The 22,730-nt window shown below is 42.1% G+C and overlaps 1 protein-coding gene and 1 long non-coding RNA gene across 5 annotated transcripts; both read right to left on the bottom strand.

Moving 5' to 3' along the window:
- Nucleotides 1–2,646: 2,646 nt before the first annotated feature.
- On the bottom strand, nt 2,647–8,472 carry LOC123137436 (uncharacterized). The gene is made up of 5 exons (XR_006468284.1): nt 7,846–8,472; nt 7,230–7,314; nt 6,856–6,928; nt 3,090–6,756; nt 2,647–2,913 (listed from the first exon to the last, which is right to left on the bottom strand). It is a non-coding gene; the product is annotated as an uncharacterized lncRNA (long non-coding RNA).
- A 9,148-nt stretch (nt 8,473–17,620) lies between these two features.
- On the bottom strand, nt 17,621–22,364 carry LOC123137435 (uncharacterized). Of its 4 annotated transcripts, none has more exons than XM_044557193.1 (6): nt 22,103–22,364; nt 20,826–20,857; nt 19,983–20,174; nt 19,387–19,434; nt 18,082–18,152; nt 17,621–17,982 (listed from the first exon to the last, which is right to left on the bottom strand). In XM_044557193.1, exons 1-6 carry the CDS (start codon nt 22,153–22,155, stop codon nt 17,974–17,976), a joined length of 405 nt encoding a protein of 134 aa, XP_044413128.1. In that variant the 5' UTR covers nt 22,156–22,364; the 3' UTR covers nt 17,621–17,973. The 4 variants fall into 4 exon arrangements, with proteins under 4 accessions (XP_044413128.1, XP_044413126.1, XP_044413127.1 ...); XM_044557191.1 differs by having other exon boundaries at nt 17,621–17,977; XM_044557192.1 differs by having other exon boundaries at nt 19,983–20,177; nt 22,103–22,358.
- Between the last annotated feature and the right edge of the window lie 366 nt (nt 22,365–22,730).

Raw genomic sequence — 22,730 nt, 5'->3', positions numbered from 1 at the left:
TTTGGATCTGAACATTCATGCCACAATAAAGAAAATTACATTGAGAAATATGCTAGGTAGCATTCCACATCAAAAATTCTGTTTTTATCATTTACCTACTCGAGGACGAGCAGGAATTAAGCTTGGGGATGCTTGATACGTCTCCAATGTATCTATAATTTTTTTATTGTTCCATGCTATTATATTACCCGTTTTGGATGTTTATGGGCTTTACTTTACACATTTATATCATTTTTGGGACTAACCTACTAACCGGAGGCCCAGCCCGTATTGCTGTTTTTTGCCTATTCAGTGTTCTGAAGAAAAGGAATATCAAACAGAGTCCAAACGGAATGAAACCTTCGGGAGCGTGATTTTTGGAACGAACGTGATCCAGAGGACTTGGAGTGCAAGTCAAGAAGCAGTCAAGGCGGCCACGAGGGTGGAGGGCGCGCCCACCCCTACTGGGCACGCCCCCTATCTCGTGGGCCCCTCGGGCGTCCAACGACCTACTTCTTCCTCCTATATATACCCACGTGCCCCGAGAACATCAAAGGCGACCATGAAAAACTATTTCCACCACCGTAACCTTCTATATCCGTGAGATACCATCTTGGAGCCTTCGCCGGCGCTCCACCAGAGGGGGAATCGACCATGGAGGGCTTCTACATCAACACCATAGCCCCTCCGATGAGTTGTGAGTAGTTTACCACAGACATTCGGGTCCATAGTTATTAGCTAGATGGCTTCTTCTCTCTTTTTGGATCTCAATACCATGTTCTCCTCGATCTTCTTGGAGATCTATTCAATGTAACTCTTTTTGCGGTGTGTTTGTCGAGATCCGAGGAATTGTTGGTTTATGATGAAGTTTATCTATGAGAAATATTTGAATCTCTTCTGAATTCTTTTATGTGTGATTAAGTTATCTTTGCAAGTCTCTTCGAATTATCAGTTTGGTTTGTCCTACTAGATTGATCTTTCTTGCAATGGGAGAAGTACTTAGCTTTGGGTTCAATCTTGTGGTGTCCTTTCCCAGTGACAGCAGGGGAAGCAAGGCACGTATTGTATTGTTGCCATCGAGGATAAAAAGATGGGGTTTATATCATATTGCATGAGTTTATCCCTCTACATCATGTCATCTTTCTTAATGTGTTACTCTGTTCTTATGAACTTAATACTCTATATGCATGCTGGATAACGGTCGATGTGTGGAGTAATAGTAGTAGATGCAGACAGGAGTCGGTCTACTTGTCACAGACGTGATGCCTATATACATGATCATGCCTAGATAATGTCATAATTATTCGCTTTTCTATCAATTGCTCGACAGTAATTTGTTCACCCACCGTAATACTTATGCTATCTTGAGAGAAGCCACTAGTGAAATCTATGGCCCCGGGGTCTATCTCTTATCATATAAGCTTTATCTACTTTTATTTGCATCTTTACTTTTCCAATCTATATTATAAAATACCAAAAATATATTTATCTTATCATATTATCTCTATCAGATCTCACTTTCGCAAGTGGCCGTAAAGGGATTGACAACCCCTTTATTGCGTTGGTTGTGAGTTCTTTGTTTGTTTGTGTAGGTGCGTGGGACTTTTGAGGAGCCTCCTACTGGATTGATACCTTGGTTCTCAAAAACTGAGGGAAATACTTACGCTACTATTGCTGCATCACCCTTTCCTCTTCAAGGAAAACCAACACAAGCTCAAGACGTAGCAAGGGGCTACTGAGGGAGTCCTGGATTAGGGGGTATTTGGACAGCCGGACTATATACTTTGGCCGGACTGTTGGACTATGAAGATATATGATTGAAGACTTTGTCCCGTGTCCGGGTGGGACTCTCCTTTGCATGGAAGACAAGCTTGGCAATTCGGATATGTAGATCTCCTTCTTTGTAACTGACTCTGTGTAACCCTAGCCCCCTCCGGTGTCTATATAAACCGGAGGGTTTAGTCCGTAGACAACAAAAATCATAATCATAGGCTAGCTTCTAGAGTTTAGCCTCTACGATCTCGTGGTAGATCAACTCTTGTAATACTCATATCATCAAGATCAGTCAAGCAGGAAGTAGGGTATTACCTCCATCGAGAGGGCCCGAACCTGGGTAAACAATGTGTCCCCCGCCTCTTGTTACCATTAGCCTTAGACGCACAGTTCAGGACCCCCTACCCGAGATCTGCCGGTTTTGACACCGATAGGGGGTGCGATGGCCCAGCATAGGGCTGCACCGGCGGCGCGCCGTAGGGCGCCGGCCAGGCCAACGAGGATGGCGGATGGCGCCAAAGGTCGGTGCAGGGGCGCCATACCAGGGCACGTCGTAGAACGGCGGAGGGGGCTGCGACAGGCGCGGATGCAGGGTCGTGAGGACCCGGCAGCACAGGGGCGATGGTCGAGGATGGAGCGCTGGAAGAAGCCGGCAGGGCAGGCCGCCTGACCCGCTCGATCCGATCTGACCCGCGGGAGTCCCGCCGGGCGGCTGAGCCTGCCACCAGGCCGTAGCCAGCGGGCGGGACGCCATGAAGGGCGACGAGGAAGCGGCGGTGGAGGCCGGTTCTTGGGCAGATGCAGCGACGGCGACGTTGGAAGAGGCCGAGGCGGCGGCGGCAAGGGCAGCGGAAGACATCAAAACTCTAAACTGATACCATGTAAAACATATAGTTTGGAAAACTGCTCGACACCCTAAACGGGGTGTGGCTATCTCATTATATAGGAGTACCAAAGGGTACAGTACAAATACATGTATATACAAGAGTCCTCGTATATATATAGTCTAACACAGTTGCCTTTCAGCAACTGAATGAACTAACATCAATTGTGCAGCAACTTGGAAACACTGCTGATATATGGACATTTGAGTGGAAGTCTGGTATACTTTCTGTCAGCAAGATGTATAAACATATGATGGGTCCTTCAGTGGCACATCACCTGTTCAGAGATTTATATAAGGCAGCAAGCAGAATCAGGCATAAAATTTTCTTCTAGCTGTTACTATATGACAGAATCAACTCAATAAGCCTTCTCAAAAGGAAAAAAAATCTTGCTACAGAGTTATGAGCGTGCACTCTGCCAAGAACAAGTTGAGGAAACAACTCTACACTTACTCTGGGACTGCGAGTTTGCACTCTCATGCTGGGACATCATTGCACCAAATAGACACAGAGGAGTATCTGCTTTTGATGACATTATCTTCCTCAAGCAAGTCTTCCCACTATAGATTGCCATGGATATTGTTATTTTCGGATGCTGGAACATATGGATGCAAATGAATGGAAAGATCTTCAACAATACCCTCCCAAGTCTGGAAGCCTGGAAGCATGGACTACATCAAGATCTGTCTCTGGTCAAGCGTACAACTAAAAGAAAGAACATTGCCTGCCTAGAGCAATGGATGAGCTCCCTCTTTTCATAGTTCTCATAAGATAACACATTTATCATGTTAGAGAAAACATGAGTTGGGTAGTTGATTTGTGAATGTTTTATTTACCTGTTTGTACATATATTTTTATTATTAGTGAAAATTACCATAAAACTATTGTTCTACGGTTTTGGGGTAAAAAAAAACCTTAGCTTACCAAATCCCAAGGCATTTTGGACTTGGCCAAAACTCGAGCGAACAACACTATTAGCTTTTGCACATCGTGAATTTCTCTACTCAGAAATTTCGAGTACTAACTTAGGATATTGGCTTTCGAGGAAAGTTTCATGAGATACCGGTTTTGACCAAATTCCGATGGATTTTACTTTTTTGAAGAGGTTAAAACCCTAGGCTTGTGCATGAAAAGATGCACACAACCTTCTTTATTAAATTATTCAACAAAGAACTAATAAAAACATATATCAGACAACCCGAAGCCACCATGTCACACCTACAAAATCGACAATGGGGATGCCATTAGAATGCCCCACTAGTTATATCTAAGGTCATCATAGAGTCGCCTGCATGGCGTACCGGGAGCACACATCCAGCCCAGCTGACCGCATCGCATGCACACGCTCCAGAAGCCACCGCCACCATCGAATTGTCGACCCATCTCCAGAGCCGAGATTCGTAGATCCTTTTGTCAGAGTGTCAACGCCACCATGATGGTGATCTTTGGTAAAGACCAATAACTTTTGGGCTCATGAGTTTTGACTAGCCGAATTGCGCAAGTGGACAACGGTCTTCTTGTAGGCTCCTGGGCACCAAACTTCTAGAAGGCTGGTTGATATCTGGCTTTTGTGCTTTTTTTCTTGCAAATTAAAATTTGACATGTCCCTCTTGTCTAAAGAAGACAGCGATGAGCATCACTAAGCTTCTCAATCGTCAAGCCAATGTGGTGACTCATGAGATTGGGAAATTTTCGTTTTGTAGTAGGTTGGATGATGTTTTTCTTAATAGTGTTTCACACTACATGGCGTATTTATAGGAACCTTTTAATTAACTAGTAAATGTGTATTTGCAATGCATGCTAATATTGCTACTGGTAGGATATCAATTAGTACACATTAATTATATGGTTAGCAGAGCCATTGATATTTGGTAGGGTATTAATTGCGCGTTAAACATGTTAAACGCTCATCATTGAAACAATCTAGATCGTTGGATTGACATGGTTTGACGGCCGAGATTAATTAGATATGGCCTTTGGTATTTTTATAGTGGTATCTCTACTACTTAAAAAGAACGTAAGGTTCTCATTTCACCTCTCTTTCGTCCAACCTTTCTTATATACGTTCCACTCTTTCCTTCTCCTCTTTCTCTACTACTTAAAAAATGTAAGGTTTTCATTTCACCTCTCTTTTGTCCAACCTTTCTTATATACGTTGCACTCTTTCCTTCTCCTCTTTCTCTACTACTTAAAAAGAACGTAAGGTTCTCATTTCACCTCTCTTTCGTCCAATCTTTCTTATATACGTTCCACTCTTTCCTTCTCCTCTTTCTCTACTTACACTACTTAAAAAGAACGTAAGGTTCCCATTTCACCTCTCTTTCGTCCAACCTTTCTTATATACGTCCCACTCTTTCCTTCTCCTCTTTGATTTTTCCTCTCACCTCTAATTTTTCTCCCATAAATTCTCACTAAAATATAATCAATTGTCTCATGTTTTATTAACTTACCAAAATAAAAACATATTTTGTTTGGTAATTCATTAAATTCTTACCAAATAAGTGCTTAACAATAAAATGGCAGGTAAATCATGGTGATTGCATAGAAGAACTTGCTAAGATTTTAGCGCATCAATATAATAATAGACGTGCAGTCACAGGCTAATTTATTAGAATGTTTATACTCCCGTTGCAACGCACGGGCAATTGTCTAGTATAGATATATAGATACATAAATTAATATATCGGCATTCTAAAAAAAATCGCCACAACATTTCCTTTCACTCCATTGGCCCACACAACACCATTATCGTCATGCACTGCTCATCACTCAATTGTCTAGTAAGCATGTACGTGCAACGCACGTTTCAAACGTTGATCAAGTGAGTTCACGTGGTATAAAACTAAAATATGTTTTGCAAATAAATAAATTAAATGGATACAAAATAGCATGTCGTTCAAATTGTATTTTAAAAAGTGAGACATCACTGTGATCCAACAACTAGATGAAGAATCGGTGTCTGGCCTCGATAAAAAATGTTTTTATGCAAAATGATTTCTGATATGAATTTACACACAACCAATATGTAAGTTCCGAGCAGATGCAAGAGAAGAATTGAAGTTATGCATACATCTTACCCTGTTACCATCAGATGCAAGTGGACGATCAGCTTAAGCTCACTTGAGCCCACAGAGCGGAGATCATTTTTTCCAGATTATACATCATTTAAAATTGCAAAGTGGACCAAAGATAAGATAATTCATACATTGGATAAAGTGGCAAAAGATAGCAATGATGTAAATAGACATGGGGCATCCCAAATATACATTGGATAAAATGCAAGGTGATAATAAGATTAGATCTGGACACTTTTATTCCAAAGTAGTAAGACTAAATCTCCCAAAAGAAAAATGGCTGTTCTGCCTATAAAATATATAATGCAGCCCCAATTAAAAAAGGTAGAATAAATGATCCCACAAGTTGCATCATCACCCTAACTGCGCAATTGTATCTATTTCAGAATGGCAAGCAAGAAAGTGTGTTGGGTAGCTACGTGGCTATAAACTTTATTGTGGTCGATGATACCAGCAGCCATTAAGTCCTCGTACTACCGAACAGAAGGATTGCATGCTTGCAGCTAGAAAGAACCTGGTACGACATCATCTTTTATGTTATTTAGATCTATGCAGAAATATATCAACTTCATATTAGTAAATGAGATCGAACCTTCTCGGTAACAATGCTGCCATTGACACCGACATTCTTCGCAATCATTTTGAATGGAAAAACTAAAATGCTCAATGGTTCAACATGATTGTTTGTGACCCACATGTGGTGGATCGTGTTGGCTGCGAGTATTAGGGCAATGCCATTCGTTTATTTTACCTTATGCAACCAAGGTATCCTTGACACATCAACTTTTAGCAGCCAATTTGAAAAGAGTGCACACTCCACCAACAACAATACCTTACTCAGCGGCAGCGTGCGAAAAGAAGAAGCAATTCAGAAGGTTTAAGGAAGCAACAAACTAATTGACTTAATTCTGCTTCTTTGAAAAGCAAACATAAAGTTGACAACTCGAAATGTTCAATGACAAAACATTGATTGACTCACCTAGTTGCACGAGAGCATCCTCACCTCCCAACTTCTCTTTAAGTTCAGTTTATGTTCGTCCTCCCACCTATCAAGTCATGGGTTACAGTCACCATATCATCCTTCCTTCCAACAGGTTATCAAGGAAAAGAGCAGCATGTCAACAGATAATGCCCTCCATTAATACCTGAATGACAGTGACACCACCGGCCAGCTTCGCTATCCTCTCGTTGAGTTCTCCTTCTCGTAGTCTTGTTTTGCTGCCAGCAAATTAGCAATGATAACTTAGAATCAGACTTAAGACTACGACGCTTTCTAAGTTCCCGATAAATAAAACAACTACACAAAGAGGTCATACAAATAGATTTATAATCAACTCCCAGGATGAAGCCTTCAAGAATTTCTAATCATGGGAGGCATAAAGAAAGAAAAGGGGCATAAAGTACATTCTAATGCGAAGAAATTTCTAATCTGCATCTACTATCGAGCATGATAAAATGGAGCCTTCAAAGATTATGCTACCAAGTCAAGGGAGGCATAAAGAAAAGAAAAGGGTCGTACCTCATTGAGATTTTCTATTAAGGAGGTGATAGAGACATAGCAGATCAGAACCATTTTGACATAATGATGATTCCCAACAAGATTCCTGTAAATCAAAGGAGGTCATTTTTTTAATAACAAACAAAAGGAGGCAAGTACATGCAAAAATAAATTTGACACTCTTGCCAAAAAAATTTATCAGTCTAGAGAATGAATCTGTACCAAATTACCAAAGCAAAGGAATATTTACAGGGGTAATGTAATTTGGTTTCTGTACCAAAATCAACGGGAAAAAAATCTCAAAGATGTGGTTAACAAAATCTGCAGGCAATGCAAACTTGCAAACAAACAATACCTACTAAATCAGGGGCGCCTTAAAAATTCAGGTTGTTGTGTGCCTCCGGAACGTCCTAATTCCTAAATGGGTATTGAAGGCCTACAGGGATCAGAGGACCAGTCTTATTCTTATGGTTCTACCTACAGGGATCCGAGTGCTGTGTTGACGGAATCAACATGAATGTGGCCTCAAAACACAAAGAATCATTGATTTGGTATGTAATACTTCAGATATAGCCAACAGCAGGATAAATCATGCCAATATTTTGTAAGCAGGTTTGATAGCGATCCATATACATACCCAATATGCACAACCTTTGGCGACATCGGGCATTTTGGATACGTTTGGATGGCAGCCGCAGCTCCAAGCCGCCGCCGCTGCCCCATAGGCTCGCGCCGGTGCCGTGCGCTGCCTCTCGCCGGAGACCGTCGCCACCGGAGGTTCACCGTCGAGGCCGCCGCGCCCCTGCCCTTCCTTCTCTCCCTTCTTTACGTTCTTCTCTATCTCCTCACCTTCGAAGCTCTCTCTCTCTCTCCTTGGAAACGCGGCAGGCCATGGAGGAGCTCAGCCGCCACCGTCGTGCCTCCGACTCGCCGGCGCCGCCCATCGTCCACCCGATCCGGCTGCCTTCCGCCAGGTCCACGCCAGCCCCGCCGGAGTGCACGTCTTGGCCATCACCGTTCCCTTCATCAAGCTGCTGCCGCCGCCGCCCCGCGTTGACCGCATCGCTTGCCTACGCCTTGGCAACTGCTCTAGCTGAAGCACAATCTTTGGTTGGCATTAGCCCATCAGGGGTGGAGCGGGGCACCAAATGGAGGGTTGGGCAGAAGAGACAGCGCCGGAGATGGAGCAGTCTGTGCGGAGATCAGTTTCCTTTTTTTCTATGTGCCTTGCATGATTGGAAGGAGAGATTACGGGTGCGGGTGCGCGATTGTAGGGAGGAGGGATTGGTAGTTTGAGGGAAGTCTTCTAGATGGTGGAGTACGGTCAGTCGTCGAAAATTGTTAAGTCCACATCATAGAGCTATTAGATCAAGGATGACCATTACATTGAGATTGGTGGGTGATGAGGACATCAATATCATTGTTACACCCACAGCCCCTGCTGCTATACATACTGGACCAATTGCTAGAGCTCGCGCACGCCAACTAAATTACCAGGTACTTTCATTTCTTGGTAATGATTTTAATGTTCATGAGAATATGATGCTGCCTAAATTGGATATATTTGTTTTGCTTACAAATGAAGGGCCTAGCTTGGAGAAGGATGAACATTGGAACAAGAACAAGCATGGAGATGATGGCATGCACAAGGGGAACAAGAACGGAGTTACAAGTGATGATTTCAGGACTTTGAAGCCACCATAATGAGTGCATGAAGCCTTGGCCGAAATATACAAGATGCCACTTCATAAATTTCGTCCAGAGGCTATTCTAGGTGCTGCGTCACCTTATTATTGGGCCAGGCCCATGTAATTTTGAAATACATAAGTATAGGCTATTTTTAGAGTCCGTATGTGTGGGGAAACAAGAGATAGGGTTAGTTTCGGACCCCTCCACCAAGGGCCACGAAATTCACCCCCTCTTCCTCCATATATACAGCCCTTAGGGCACCGTTTAGACTTTGGGTTTTGTTTAGATTAAAAGTTCGCCATAGCTGCAACTTCGCGTACTTCGTTTGTGTTCAACGACCAGACAAAGGCGTCACAGAACCCCACCTTGATCAATAAAGCTTTCATCTTATATTCGCAATATCTAGATTACAATCTCAGTTTCTTGCTTGTTCTTCGTTTGCTCGCAGGAAACAGACCCTCGTGGTCAGGTTGATCGTGCTCCGGCGTGGTCAATAACCTCTCGGAGTTGGTTTAGCGATTGCTAAGGCGCGACGTCCTCGCACGTTCGTAGTCGGATCGTCAAAGTCGACTTCCACCAAAGCGATATCCATCATCTCATCGAAAGACGGGACATCTTTGCCTCTATCAAGTGGTATCAGATTTTCAGGTTGCTCGGTGAGATTTTACAGTTTTTCATAGTTTAGATCGAGTCTGTTCTTCATACCTATAGTCCACGAAAAAGCCACACACAAAAAATTAGGGTTAGTTCATCATATCCGAACCAGTCTGAGCCATTGCATAATCTTTTCTGTATTTGCGTTGTTGAATTTGCGGTTGCATCGTCGTGTCTAGTTGATGGTCTTAGTGTCTAGTCCTTTAGAGTTTCGAGTTCTGTTCACAAGTTGTCACGCCGCCGCCGCATCATCATCATCACCGCTGCCATATACCACCATTGTCATCACCGCAGCCATATACCACCATCGTCATCACCGCTGCCATCTACCATCATCGACATCACCGCAGCCATATACCACATATCCACCTCCATCACGCCAATCCGAGTCCACCTGCAACATATATCCGCCACCAGTCCGAGTTTCACCCGATTCATCTCCGCCACCAGTCCGAGTTCCACCAGATTCGTCTCCACCACCAGTCCTAGTCCGAGTCCAGTATTTGTTGCTTTGTTTTTGATTTCCAGATCACGCCATACTCCGAGTCGTGATAGAGAAGGACTCCCGAACTTTCGGGTTACCCGCAGTAGAAAAATAGCTCCAGTTTCAAAAAAAAAACTAAGTCTGAAAAATTCTGGCTAGGCAGTTTTTAGGCCATTTGTAGACTTTTTTGAAAAAAAATTGTTGCGGAGCAAAAAAAAAAGAGGAAAAAAAGTGCAAAAAAAAGGTGAAAAAAAAATTCAGAGTGTGCTCCTTCCTTGTTTACGTGCAGCGACGTGATTTTGTTAGTGTTCTAGGCTCGCGTCTCTAGTATGGTCTAGCCTAGGACTAGCACAGTACCGTCGTTGAGCGTTTATTCAACTTTGCATCTCTGAATTGATTATTGTTGATCCTTTTTGCTACCATATTATAAGCCTTCCCAGCTCCACATACATCTACGTCGTGCGTTTGACTCTCCCTGGTAATCGCTCTATCCAAGCTTTGAGAGTTTTGACTACAACGGTTGCCAATCACCACCTGCTGCTGGGTAAGAACTGGTAAGAATTTGAGATTTGCTTGACGGGTTTGTGATACACCACCACCACTTCTTAGTAGTCTGTAGGATCATATTCTTGTGTGTTTCTATTTGCTGCTAACCATGGTAGGATCACAAGCCGATGAGACTGATTGGGAGAACCTGACGAACAAACAGCTACATGATAAATTTCAGCAAATGATGAGTGGACAGGTGCAAGATGTGCTAAACAGATTTGACGAGGCCATGGAGAAGATAGATGGCATTGAGAAGACATTCAAAACAAAGCTTGATAGCAAGTTTAATGAATTGCTCACGCGTTTTCCACAACCACCGCCGGCTGCACCTATCGCACCTCTGCAACAACAACAACTTCAACAACGCCCCCTTCCGAATCAGTATGGACGAGCACAGCATGTTCCTATTGAGCCAGGACAAAATTCTGGTGCCGCTGCTACTGCTGTTGGTGCTTCTGTAGCTCCTGCTGTTACTACCGAGGTGGAGGAATATTATGAGGATGAGGTTGATCAAAATCAGAACTACGTGCAGCCACCAGCACCACCATCAGCAGGTCGACCTCAGGTATATATTCGCAACGTAGGCATGCACTACCACCTCAGGTACGAGATAATGACCATATTCCGAAACTGAAATTGAATATTCCACCATTTGAGGGTAGATATGTTCCTGATATATATCTTACTTGGGAGTTAGAAACTGAACAACGTTTTACATGTTTACAATATCCCGAGGAGAGACGGGTTGCTGCTGCTGTTTGTGCTTTCACTAGTTTTGCATGTGTATGGTGGTATGAACATTGTAGATTATATCCTATTCCAACTACTTGGGCTGCTTTGAAAACTGCTATGCGTACTCGTTGGGTTCCACCATATTATCAACATGAATTGCTTCAAAAATTGCAGCGTTTAAGACAAAGAAAAAATTATGTAGAAGAATATTATCAGGAATTACAAACTGGCATGATTAGATGTGGTATTGTTGAGGAGAATAAAGCTATGCTTGCATGTTTTATAGGTGGATTAAATAGAGAGATTCAGACCATTCTAGAGTATAAGGAGTATACTAATATCACTCGTTTATTCCATCTTGCTTGTAAAGCTGAACGTGAAGTGCAGGATCGACAAGCATTGGCGCGAACTAACTTTTCTCCAGGTCGACTTTCATCATGGACACCGCGTGCATCCTCTACTTCTACTACACCAGCACCTCCATCAGCTGCTACCTCCAGCCGTGATACAAGAAAGCAGGCACAACCTCCACTATCTGCCAAGAGCGCACCTGCCGGGCCTACACAGAGCTCTTCTTCTTCCATGGCATCAACTGGGCACACAAGTGATATTATTTGTCGTCGTTGTAAGGGAAGAGGTCATTATGCGAGAGAATGCAAATCCCAGCGTGTGATGATTGCTACTGAGGATGGTGGGTATGAGTCCGCTAGTGACTATGATGAGGAGACATTGGCTCTTATTACACGTGAAGAACACGGTGGAGATGATTCTGATCATGAGACGCAATACATGGCGCCTGAAGACGCTGACAGGTATGAATGTTTAGTTGCTCAACGTGTTTTGAGTGTGCAGGTCACACAAGCTGAGCAAAATCAGAGGCACAATTTGTTCCATACCAAGGGAGTTGTGAAGGAACGTTCTGTGCGCGTCATCATAGACGGAGGGAGCTGCAACAACTTGGCTAGCATGGAGATGGTGGAGAAGCTTTCTCTCACCACAAGACCACATCCACATCCTTACTACATCCAATGATTCAACAACTGCGGCAAGGTTAAGGTAACATGCACTGTTCGTGTGCATTTTAGTATCTCTACATATGCTAATTATGTTGATTGTGATGTGGTACCTATGCAAGCATGTTTCTTATTACTTGGTAGACCATGGCAATTTGATAAAAAAATTGTACACCATGATAGAAACAATCAGTATACTCTTGTTCATAAGGATAAAAATATTACTTTGCTTCCTATGACTCCTGATTCTATTTTGAAAGATGATATTAATAGAGCTAATAAAGCAAAACAGGAGAAGAATAAGAGCGAAAATCAGATTGTGGCAAAAGAATTTGAGCAACAAATGAAGCCTAATAATAAACCATCTAGTGTTGCTTCTGAAATAAAATTGAAAAGTGCATGTTTATTTGCCACCAAATCTGATATCGATGAGCTAGATTTCAGCAAATCTGTTTGTTATGCTTTTGTGTGCAAAGAGGCATTATTTTCATTTGAGGATGTGCCTTCCTCTTTGCCTCTTGCTGTCACTAACATTTTGCAGGAGTTCGCTGACGTCTTTCCACAAGACGTGCCACCGGGATTACCGCCTATTTGAGGGATTGAGCATCAGATTGACTTAATTCCCGGTGCTTCACTGCCAAACCGTGCGCCATACCGTACCAATCCAGAGGAGACGAAGGAGATTATGCGTCAAGTACAAGAGCTTCTTGACAAAGGTTATATACGTGAATCCCTTAGTCCTTGTGTTGTTCCTATTATTCTAGTGCTCAAAAAGGATGGTACATCGCGTATGTGTGTTGATTGTAGAGGCATTAATAATATTACTATTTGTTATCGTCATCCTATTCCTAGGCTAGATGATATGCTTGATGAATTGAGTGGCTCTATAATATTCTCCAAAGTTGATTTGCGTAGTGGATACCATCAAATTCGTATGAAATTGGGGGATGAATGGAAAACGGCATTTAAATCTAAGTTTGGATTATATGAGTGGTTAGTCATGCCTTTTGGGTTAACTAATGCACCTAGTACTTTCATGAGATTAATGAACGAAGTTTTACGTGCTTTCATTGGACGATTTGTGGTAGTTTACTTTGATGACATATTGATTTATAGCAGATCTTTGGAGGAACATTTGGAACAAGTTTGTCGTTAATGATGAATTTGTGTTCTGTGCTAACAAGCTATGCATTCCAGCTAGCTCCATTCGTCTTTTGTTGTTGCAGGAGGCGCATGGAGGAGGACTAATGGGACACTTTGGCGTGAAGAAGACGGAGGACGTACTTGCTACACATTTCTTTTGGCCAAAGATGAGACGGGATGTTGAGCGTTTTATTGCTCGCTGCACTACATGTCAAAAAGCTAAGTCACAACTCAATCCTCATGGTTTATATATGCCTTTGCCTGTACCTAGTGTTCCTTGGGAGGATATATCTATGGACTTTGTTTTAGGTTTACCTAGAACAAAGAAGGGGAGGGATAGCATATTTGTTGTCGTGGATAGATTCTCGAAAATGACACACTTTATACCATGTCAGAAAAGCGATGATGCTGTTAATGTTGCTGATTTGTTCTTTCGTGAAATTATTCGCTTGCATGGTGTGCCAAATACTATTGTTTCAGATCGTGATACTAAATTTCTTAGCCACTTTTGGAGATGTTTATGGGCTAAGTTGGGGACTAAACTGCTTTTTAGTACTACTTGTCACCCCCAAACTGATGGACAAACTGAAGTAGTCAATAGAACATTGTCTACTATGCTTAGGGCTGTTTTGAAGAATAATAAGAAAATGTGGGAGGAATGCTTGCCTCATATTGAATTTGCTTATAATTGTTCATTGCATTCTACTACTAAGATGTGCCCTTTTGAAGTTGTGTATGGTTCCCTACCTCGTGCACCTATTGATTTGTTGCCTCTTCCATCTTCGGAGAAGGTTAATTTTGATGCTAAACAACGTGTCGAATTGATTTTAAAAATGCATGAGTTAACTAAGGAAAACATTGAGCGTATGAATGCTAAATATAAACTTGCTGGAGATAAGGGTAGAAAACATGTTGTGTTTGCACCTGAAGATCTTGTTTGGTTATATTTGCGTAAGGATAGATTTCCTGATTTGCGCAAATCAAAGCTAATGCCATGTGCTGATGGTCCCTTTAAGGTGTTGGAGAAAATAAATGATAATGCATATAAACTTGAGCTGCCTGCAGATTTTGGGGTTAGTCTTACTTTTAACATTGCAGATTTGAAGCCTTATTTGGGTGAGGAAGATGAACTTCTGTCGAGGACGACTTCATTTCAAGAAGGGGAGGATGATGAGGATATCAATACCATTGTTACACCCACAGCCCCTGCTGCTATACATACTGGACCAATTACTAGAGCTCGCGCACGCCAACTAAATTACCAGGTACTTTCGTTTCTTGGTAATGATTCTAATGTTCATGGGAATATGATGCTGCCTAAATTGGATACATTTGTTTTGCTTACAAATGAAGGGCCTAGCTTGGAGAAGGATGAACATTGGAACAAGAACAAGCATGGAGATGATGGCATGCGCAAGGGGAACAAGAACGGAGTTACAAGTGATGATTTCAGGACTTTGAAGCCACCATAATGAGTGCATGAAGCCTTGGACGAAATATACAAGATGCCACTTCATAAATTTCGTTCAGAGGATATTCTAGGTGTTGCGTCACCTTATTATTGGGCCAGGCCCATGTAATTTCGAAATACATAAGTATAGGCTATTTTTAGAGTCCGTATGTGTGGGGAAACAAGAGATAGGGTTAGTTTCGGACCCCTCCACCAAGGGCCACGAAATTCACCCCCTCTTCCTCCATATAGACAGCCCTTAGGGCACCGTTTAGACTTTGGGTTTTGTTTAGATTAAAAGTTCGTCATAGCTGCAACTTCGCGTACTTCATTTGTGTTCAACGACCAGACAAAGGCGTCACAGAACCCCACCTTGATCAATAAAGCTTTCATCTTATATTCGCAATATCTAGATTGCAATCTCAGTTTCTTGCTTGTTCTTCGTTTGCTCGCAGGAAACAGACCCTCGTGGTCATGTTGATCGTGCTCCGGCGTGGTCAATAACCTCTCGGAGTTGGTTTAGCGATTGCTAAGGCGCGACGTCCTCGCACATTCGTAGTCGGATCGTCAAAGTCGACTTCCACCAAAGCGATATCCATCATCTCATCGAAAGACGGGACACATTTGCCTCTATCAGTGGGTCTAATCGTATGGTGTTTATAGCTCGTGCGGTGTTATGGGGCTAATTGCGGGGTGCATCTAAAAAAGTTCTTGTTTGATTATTTAATAGTAGTGGAGATACGTTCCACTCTTTCCTTCTCCTCTTTCTCTACTTATACTACTTAAAAAGAATGTAAGGTTCTCATTTCACCTCTCTTTCGTCCAACCTTTCTTATATACGTTCCACTCTTTCCTTTTCCTCTTTCTCTACTTATACTACTTAAAAAGAACGTAAGGTTCCCATTTCACCTCTCTTTCGTCCAACCTTTCTTATATACGTCCCACTCTTTCCTTCTCCTCTTTGATTTTTCCTCTCACCTCTAATTTTTCTCCCATAAATTCTCACTAAAATATAATCAATTGTCTCATGTTTTATTAACTTACCAAAATAAAAACATATTTTGTTTGGTAATTCATTAAATTCTTATCAAATAAGTGCTTAACAATAAAATGGCAGGTAAATCATGGTGATTGCATAGAAGAACTTGCTAAGATTTTAGCGCATCAATATAATAATAGACGTGCAGTCACAGGCTAATCTATTAGAATGTTTATACTCCCGTTGCAACGCACGGGCAATTGTCTAGTATAGATATATAGATACATAAATTAATATATTGGCATTTTTTTAAAAAAAATCGCCACAACATTTCCTTTCACTCCATTGGCCCACACAACACCATTATCGTCATGCACTGCTCATCAGTGATTTCGTCCGAAGAGATCATGACAGCTCGGCAGGGCTAGTAGAACTTTTCAAGGGAGACCGTAATGTGTTGTGTTGAGTTACCGTATTTCAACTCTTGTTCCAACTTTGCCCGACCGTATTAATCTGTGAGGTCGAAATGGTCAATTGGTCATTTTTCCCTTTTTTTTAATTTCTTTTAGTCTAATCCCTTTTTTTTAATGATGAGGGGTGTGGTCGTCGTCAATTGGTACCGTATTTTCACAAAGCTGGGGCATTTCGGCCCATCCAATGTAATTGGGCTTTGATTTGTTTGGTTACTCTGGCCTTACCTTTAAAGTCAGACCACATATATACGCGGGCCCCGAGCCCTGTCATACTCTCTCTCGTGCCTATTCCAATAAGCCCAAGATAGCCAAATATTGGCCCGGTCGCGGCGACGGCTTAGACTAAAAAAAAAAAAACATGGCGACAACGACGTCTTCTTCCTGATCGGCTACCCGGCGACGGGGAGTACCTTTCTCCTCACCTCGACCTGCCGCGGCTGCCCAACTCCTTTCCTTTCTCCACCCCCAGTACGCGACGACGAATTCTCATCTTCCATTGGTGCTCCGCTGTGTATACGAGTAAAATACTTATCATATTTGATTCCAAAAATGTTTCAAAGACTTTCTTTTTGCAATTACTAAATTATTTTGCTTATATAGGGTTGGCTGGCAGCCTGGCACCCAGGTGCACCAAGTCCCCTTCCCCACATTGCAGTAGATTGTCTGGATGAAGAAAAATTGTGCCATCTTGTTTTTTTGACCCCGAACTGTAGGAATTTCTTCCCACCGAATTTTTAATTCTTTATAAAATAAATGTACAGGTAAGGAAAAGAAAATCTATCTATCTATGTAGCTATACAGGAAAAGAACTGTAAAAAGCAAAGCAAGGGAGGGTGAGAGCAGCATCCAAACAAGGCGCTCAGAAAGCAAAACTTAGCTCCTCCCTCAAAGGCCACCTGCCTATCTGAAAGACTGCACCCATCGATATGAAATTTTAGAGCCTTTACCCGTGAAAAAAAATCAATTTGCACCACGAATTGAAGGATCACATTGTCACTAACATGACACCCTGCTAAAACCCACTTACTACTGAAACAGCATAGAGAACTACTCCCTCCATCCCATAATTTAAGACGTTTTTTGACACTATGGGACGGAGGGAGTATATATGTTTGAGCAAGGACAGCATCGCCTGGTACTTTTGTTCAGGACGATGGTTGTACCCATGCTGCTAAAAATGAAGCCTCTAAACAAGCACTCAACAAATCTCAAAGAACTGCACAAAATTCAAGGCCATGACAGAGTATATCCAGACAATCTTTTCTTTCAACCAAATACAACTTTTACCAGGACATTGTGAAGGCAGACTCAGGTTCACGACACAGCACTGCCCTTCCATCTGTAAGGCTACAAGAGATTGACTGCTGCTCCCATTTTAGAGAAACCAAGCAGCCGCAGGTTAGACTAAAATTTGGACTTATCATCATACATATAGTTTTCAAACGAAACTGAACACACATTGAGCTGGCAAAATAGCTTGCTTCTGATAAATCTGTGACACTCCACCGATGCAGCTTGACTTCAATTAGTTCCAGGTGCTGAGCGCCGCTGCCAGGCCCGTTTGAGCATCTACCGCACGACGCAGATCTTCGAGGAAGTTCATCTATACTTCCATTCATCACAGGAGAGCAATCAGCGTATAGAAACAAAAAAAGACGCAAGAGGAAAACTAAAATAACAACAATAATTTGTTGGTTTAGTTCATACCTGATGAGGAAGTTTCATGTGACCTTGACCCCATGACAATCCGCCAGATCCAGCGTACATCACTGGTTTATCTGCTCAACCATTGAGATAACATAGTTAGCAACTTAGCATTATTATAGGAGGGCACTCTGCTTTGTTGTTTCAGATTGGCAGCATTGACATGAGGTTAAGGTAGTATAGCTGAATATGATCTTTATGAGACATCTATTCATAAAAACGTTTGAAGTGCACAGCAGCATGCACTATCCTAGTGACACTGATAGGTCCACATGATCCTAAGAACATTTTTGTCTTTCCCCGTGACTGTGCCACTACTGCTACCAACACTTCAGATTCACGTGCATTCTTTCTTGTCAATGATTGAAGGCTAACAAAATTACACATTAAAAGGCCATTAGAGCATCTTTGATCCTTATTTCTAAAACTTGGGTCATACACCAATTACTTGTGCTTAGAGCTCCATCCAAAATTCACTCTTATCAATGCAGTAAATCTCCCCTATATGTGTTGCCTGAAGTTGCTAGACGCAAGAATCTTAGGGAAATTGAACATTTCATGTTAACATTTTTTTACCATAGCATCAACAGGAAGGTTAGAACAGGACAACGAATGTCAAAAGATTAGGCTAGCAACATATACACATGACTAGCTGATGTGATTCTTCAGACTTGCTGCTAGGATACCGTTACGTTATGGTTATGCAGACTAGATATGATGTGCTATAGTCCAATTTGCATCATTATTTTTCACTCTCAGGAAAGTTCAAACTGGACCAGCTACTGTAAAACCGCTTATTCAACACTTGTTTCGAAACTAGCACAATTTTCACCCTAGCCATGCTTGCTTATGTGAAATCCAACAGGGTTCGATTCGCTGAGTCAGTAAGCCAATGAGCCATGTCAAAAAGACACCTCACGCTTTAATGTACTAGCATGATGCTGACTGGGATACAACAGAAGCAATCGACATGTCAAAACTGCTTATAAAATGAAAATCAATGGGTGATGTGTACCAGACTACCAGTCCTTGCTAAGGGGATTAAATACCTTGCACTACAGTCCAATATATACTTACGTGATAGTAGAGGGAGCTAATTTGACTTTTTGTATGTGGTAACATCGTAAGAATGTGACCATCAAGTTGGTATAGCATGAACCAACACACAAGAACCAATTGAACTGCCAATAGATGAAAGCTAATTCGAATTTTAAATTGTGTGTGGTGATTCTTGAATATTAAGGAGCTATGCTTGCTTTAACGCCTACAATGGAGCAACGTGAAACTAATTGCAATATGTGTGCTCACCAGGGGAATCATTTGGGTCATTATACATGTTCATTGCAGCAGCCCAACCTACAGAGAAACAGTATGGAGGGTTATTATCACAAGGTGAAATGTAGAGAAATAAGTTAAGTCAGATTTAGTACAACGGCTGCAGCTTGTAGGATGAAATAACAGTGCGTATCTGAGAAGACCAGACCATAAGTAATTAAACTTGCCTAAGCTCTGGTGATTTGTAAGTGCAATTGTCATAAAACAAACAGTTGAGGGTATGATTAATAAAGGAAAAGAAGAGATCACATTATCAGCAATAGGTATCCAAGCTGGATCACTGGATGTTCTTACAACTAAGACTCGCAAGCATATAATTGGAAATAAAGTGCAAAAGGTGCTCCATGCTTACACATTGTAATTTGAGTGAGTGGATATTGAATTGTTAGCATGTATAAGCTCAAAACAGAAATAGATCACACTTTCTTATCATGTTATTGTAGATTTTATGTGACACAGCAATAATATGCAGCAATTTTCAGTATTCGAAAGAAAATAACTTCTAGCACAGATATTCTACAAGCCATTGAAAGGGCAGTATGCGTATGCAGTCTTTCTGATAAACATACGTTCACTGAGAAGCTGTGAAGCCTCACTGGCAGAACATCCTTCCAATGGTATTAATCTGGCATGACTGTAATCATTTTGAGCATTGCTGACAAACGCATCATGATGGATAATTGGAGGAAGGTTCTTTAGTGAAGGAACATGGCTCTTCTCTCCATCATTGTTGTATGAATAGTTGGCTTTCTCAGCCCTATCTGCTTGATGAAATAGGAAAAGTGTCCCAAATGTTAGCTAAACTTAAACATACAGATTGAGCATAGAAAAATACGTACAAGGAAAATACTAGCCATCAAAAGTTTATTACAGATGGATAAAACGGAAGTGCAAACATATCTACGAAAGGAGTTTCTGAGAAGCTATAAGAGATGACCATGTAAGTAAAAAGAACAGCAAAATCGTTTTTTACTTCTGAAATGGCTAATTACAGAGATTAGCAGAATATGATTAAAATTTGCAGCTGACCTGCATTAGATGTGCGATATTTTAAACCCATGCAATGGTGCATAGAATGTTTCATACAGAGATGTTGGTGTACTAAAGATCTTACTGTTACTAATGGTATCACTCATTGTCTCAAAGAAGAACCACATTAATTGGAGTATGTAGACATCTAAAGGCACTCCTAGACAAACTTTGGGACACAATGAGAGACACCATATAATACCAAGCAACTACAACAGATCATATTGAGTTATTCACTATTGGTGGGACCATGCGCATCATACGGAGCGTAGTGACCAAACACACAATAAAAGGAAAACATAGCATACATCCGCAAAAAAAAGGAAAACATAGCATAACAAGTATCTATGAAGTCTAACTAATCGCATCCAAATGAGATGTACCTCCAGCCTTGCGGCGATTGTTTGCACGATTCCTGAAGCATAATGAGAGTAAAGAAGGCCATCAGCAAGCAGGTCATACGCACAAATACGTAGCAACATAAAAAGCTAACAATGCAGTCAGCGCAAAAACATCTTTCAAGTACTAACTAGGTTTTTAAACATCATACACATACTGAGAACTGCAGATATCTAACTATTAGGTCAGGAATACTAGAAACATAACTAAGAACAACTGACCAAATCAACAATGTTGTCAACTGAACGCACAAGATTGCTTCAACAAATCTACTTTCTGTTCATGGCTTCATGCTGAACTAAATTGTGATTGTTAATCGTAAGTGAATACAGAACAATTACAGCATTTGAGTAACAGAAATTTAAAACATGCAGAGCCAGATAATATAGACAAGAGACCTTCAAGCCAATTATATACACTACTTCAAACTGATCATCGGCTTTATCCAAGCTGGACGACTGCATGGGTAAGAGTGGCTGAGCAAGGTTGCGTTAAGTTGAATAATCCACACTAGAGTCACCCTTCATCTCGGAATGAAGCCATGATGCTTGACCAAAGCTAAACAAACACCCTTTAGGCAAAAAGTTAGCTTTCAAGAGTGTCCTTTCTCCATATACTCACTGATAAGCTAGATCAGCATGCCAAAAGACCACCCCAGGACCAACAATGGTAGCTTGCTAGTGATGAAGATATATGTGTCAAGAACCGCTTTCATTTCCCCTCAAAAAAAAAAGAACCGCTTTCATTATGCCCTCTAGTATGAGCTAGCAGAAAGCCAGCGTCCATCTCCAAAATAGGATAGCGAAAAGAAAGAAAAAGCAAGTCTAGATATGCCGATTCGGTGACAACAATCATAGGCTATTGCATGTTCTCAGGCGCTACCTCAAATCACACGCATTAACTATTAAGCAGCTATAGAAAACGACGTAGCAGCCAAATCTAAGAAGGGCAATGAGAACGTCACACCGTCAACCTTCCAGCTAACCCCAACCAAACCACCAGATGAATGCCCCGAAGCGTAATAGTAGTACCAAAATCCCAAGAAATGGCCGAATCCAAGGCAGGCAGCTCCCAGCCTCCGCGCCACAGGTGCCCCAGATCACCAAGAACTAGAAGCCACCTCTTCTTGCAAAGGATTCGACCAGGCCGGGGTCCAATCCCACACTCGGAATGCGATTCTCGGTAAGCGCGGCCCGAATCGAAAATGGCAAGAAGCTGCAGGAGCGTCGTGGAAAGAAAGGCGAATGCGGGAGGGGTTGACCTGTGCACGGGAGGCGTGTATCTCTTGATGCTGTCCGGGTTGCTATCCGCCATGGCAGCAGCTCGGGCCCTGGGAGGCGTGGAGGGGGGAGGAAGAAGGAGCGGGTGGTGGGTGGGGTTGCTTCCTTCCTCCTCCTGCCCAGCCCGGCTGCCGCCCTGTTTCTTCCACCCTCCGTGCCCTGCCCCGACGAGAGATGCAAAAGAGGGAGGAACAAAGGGGCGAAGATGGGGGCCCGGGCCGGGGGTGTGGGTGGGGAAAGCGGGAGTGCTTTGCGCAATAGTGTCTCGATTCCGGGAAACTGCTGCCACTGACGAGTGGGCCGTAAAATTGCGCTGTGTCACGACGGGAAGTCCCAAAACAAGAGATCCACAAGTTTTTTCTTTTGAGTTTCTTTTAGGGGTAGTTTTTTCTTTTGAGTTTTCTTTTCAAAGATCCAACATCGCTTACATTTCATTGATAACAGCAAGCAACGGAAAACAATTCTAAGACCAGAAGATCCGAAGATTAAAGAAAAAGAAGAAGAAGAAAAAAAGTAGCAACCCTAATAGCTACGGCACAACACTTCATACAAATCATACTATACAGTGCAGTTCCGACTCCAACAATGAAATCACAAAGGAATCTAGGT

This window comes from Triticum aestivum, chromosome 6B, assembly GCF_018294505.1.
Source record: "Triticum aestivum cultivar Chinese Spring chromosome 6B, IWGSC CS RefSeq v2.1, whole genome shotgun sequence".
Taxonomy (NCBI): Eukaryota; Viridiplantae; Streptophyta; class Magnoliopsida; order Poales; family Poaceae; genus Triticum; species Triticum aestivum.
Note: the sequence above shows the minus strand (reverse complement) of the source record. Positions and strands in the feature narration are given on the sequence as shown.

Coding starts and splice junctions, on each gene's coding strand:
- LOC123137435 (XM_044557190.1), bottom strand. CDS start 22,155: ATGGCGGATAGCAACCCGGACAGCATCAAGAGATACACGCCTCCCGTG. Junction 18,153..19,386: donor TGACCCAAATGATTCCCCTG/GTGAGCACACAT, acceptor ATGGTTGAGCAG/ATAAACCAGTGATGTACGCT. Junction 17,978..18,081: donor ACATGAAACTTCCTCATCAG/GTATGAACTAAA, acceptor ATGGAAGTATAG/ATGAACTTCCTCGAAGATCT.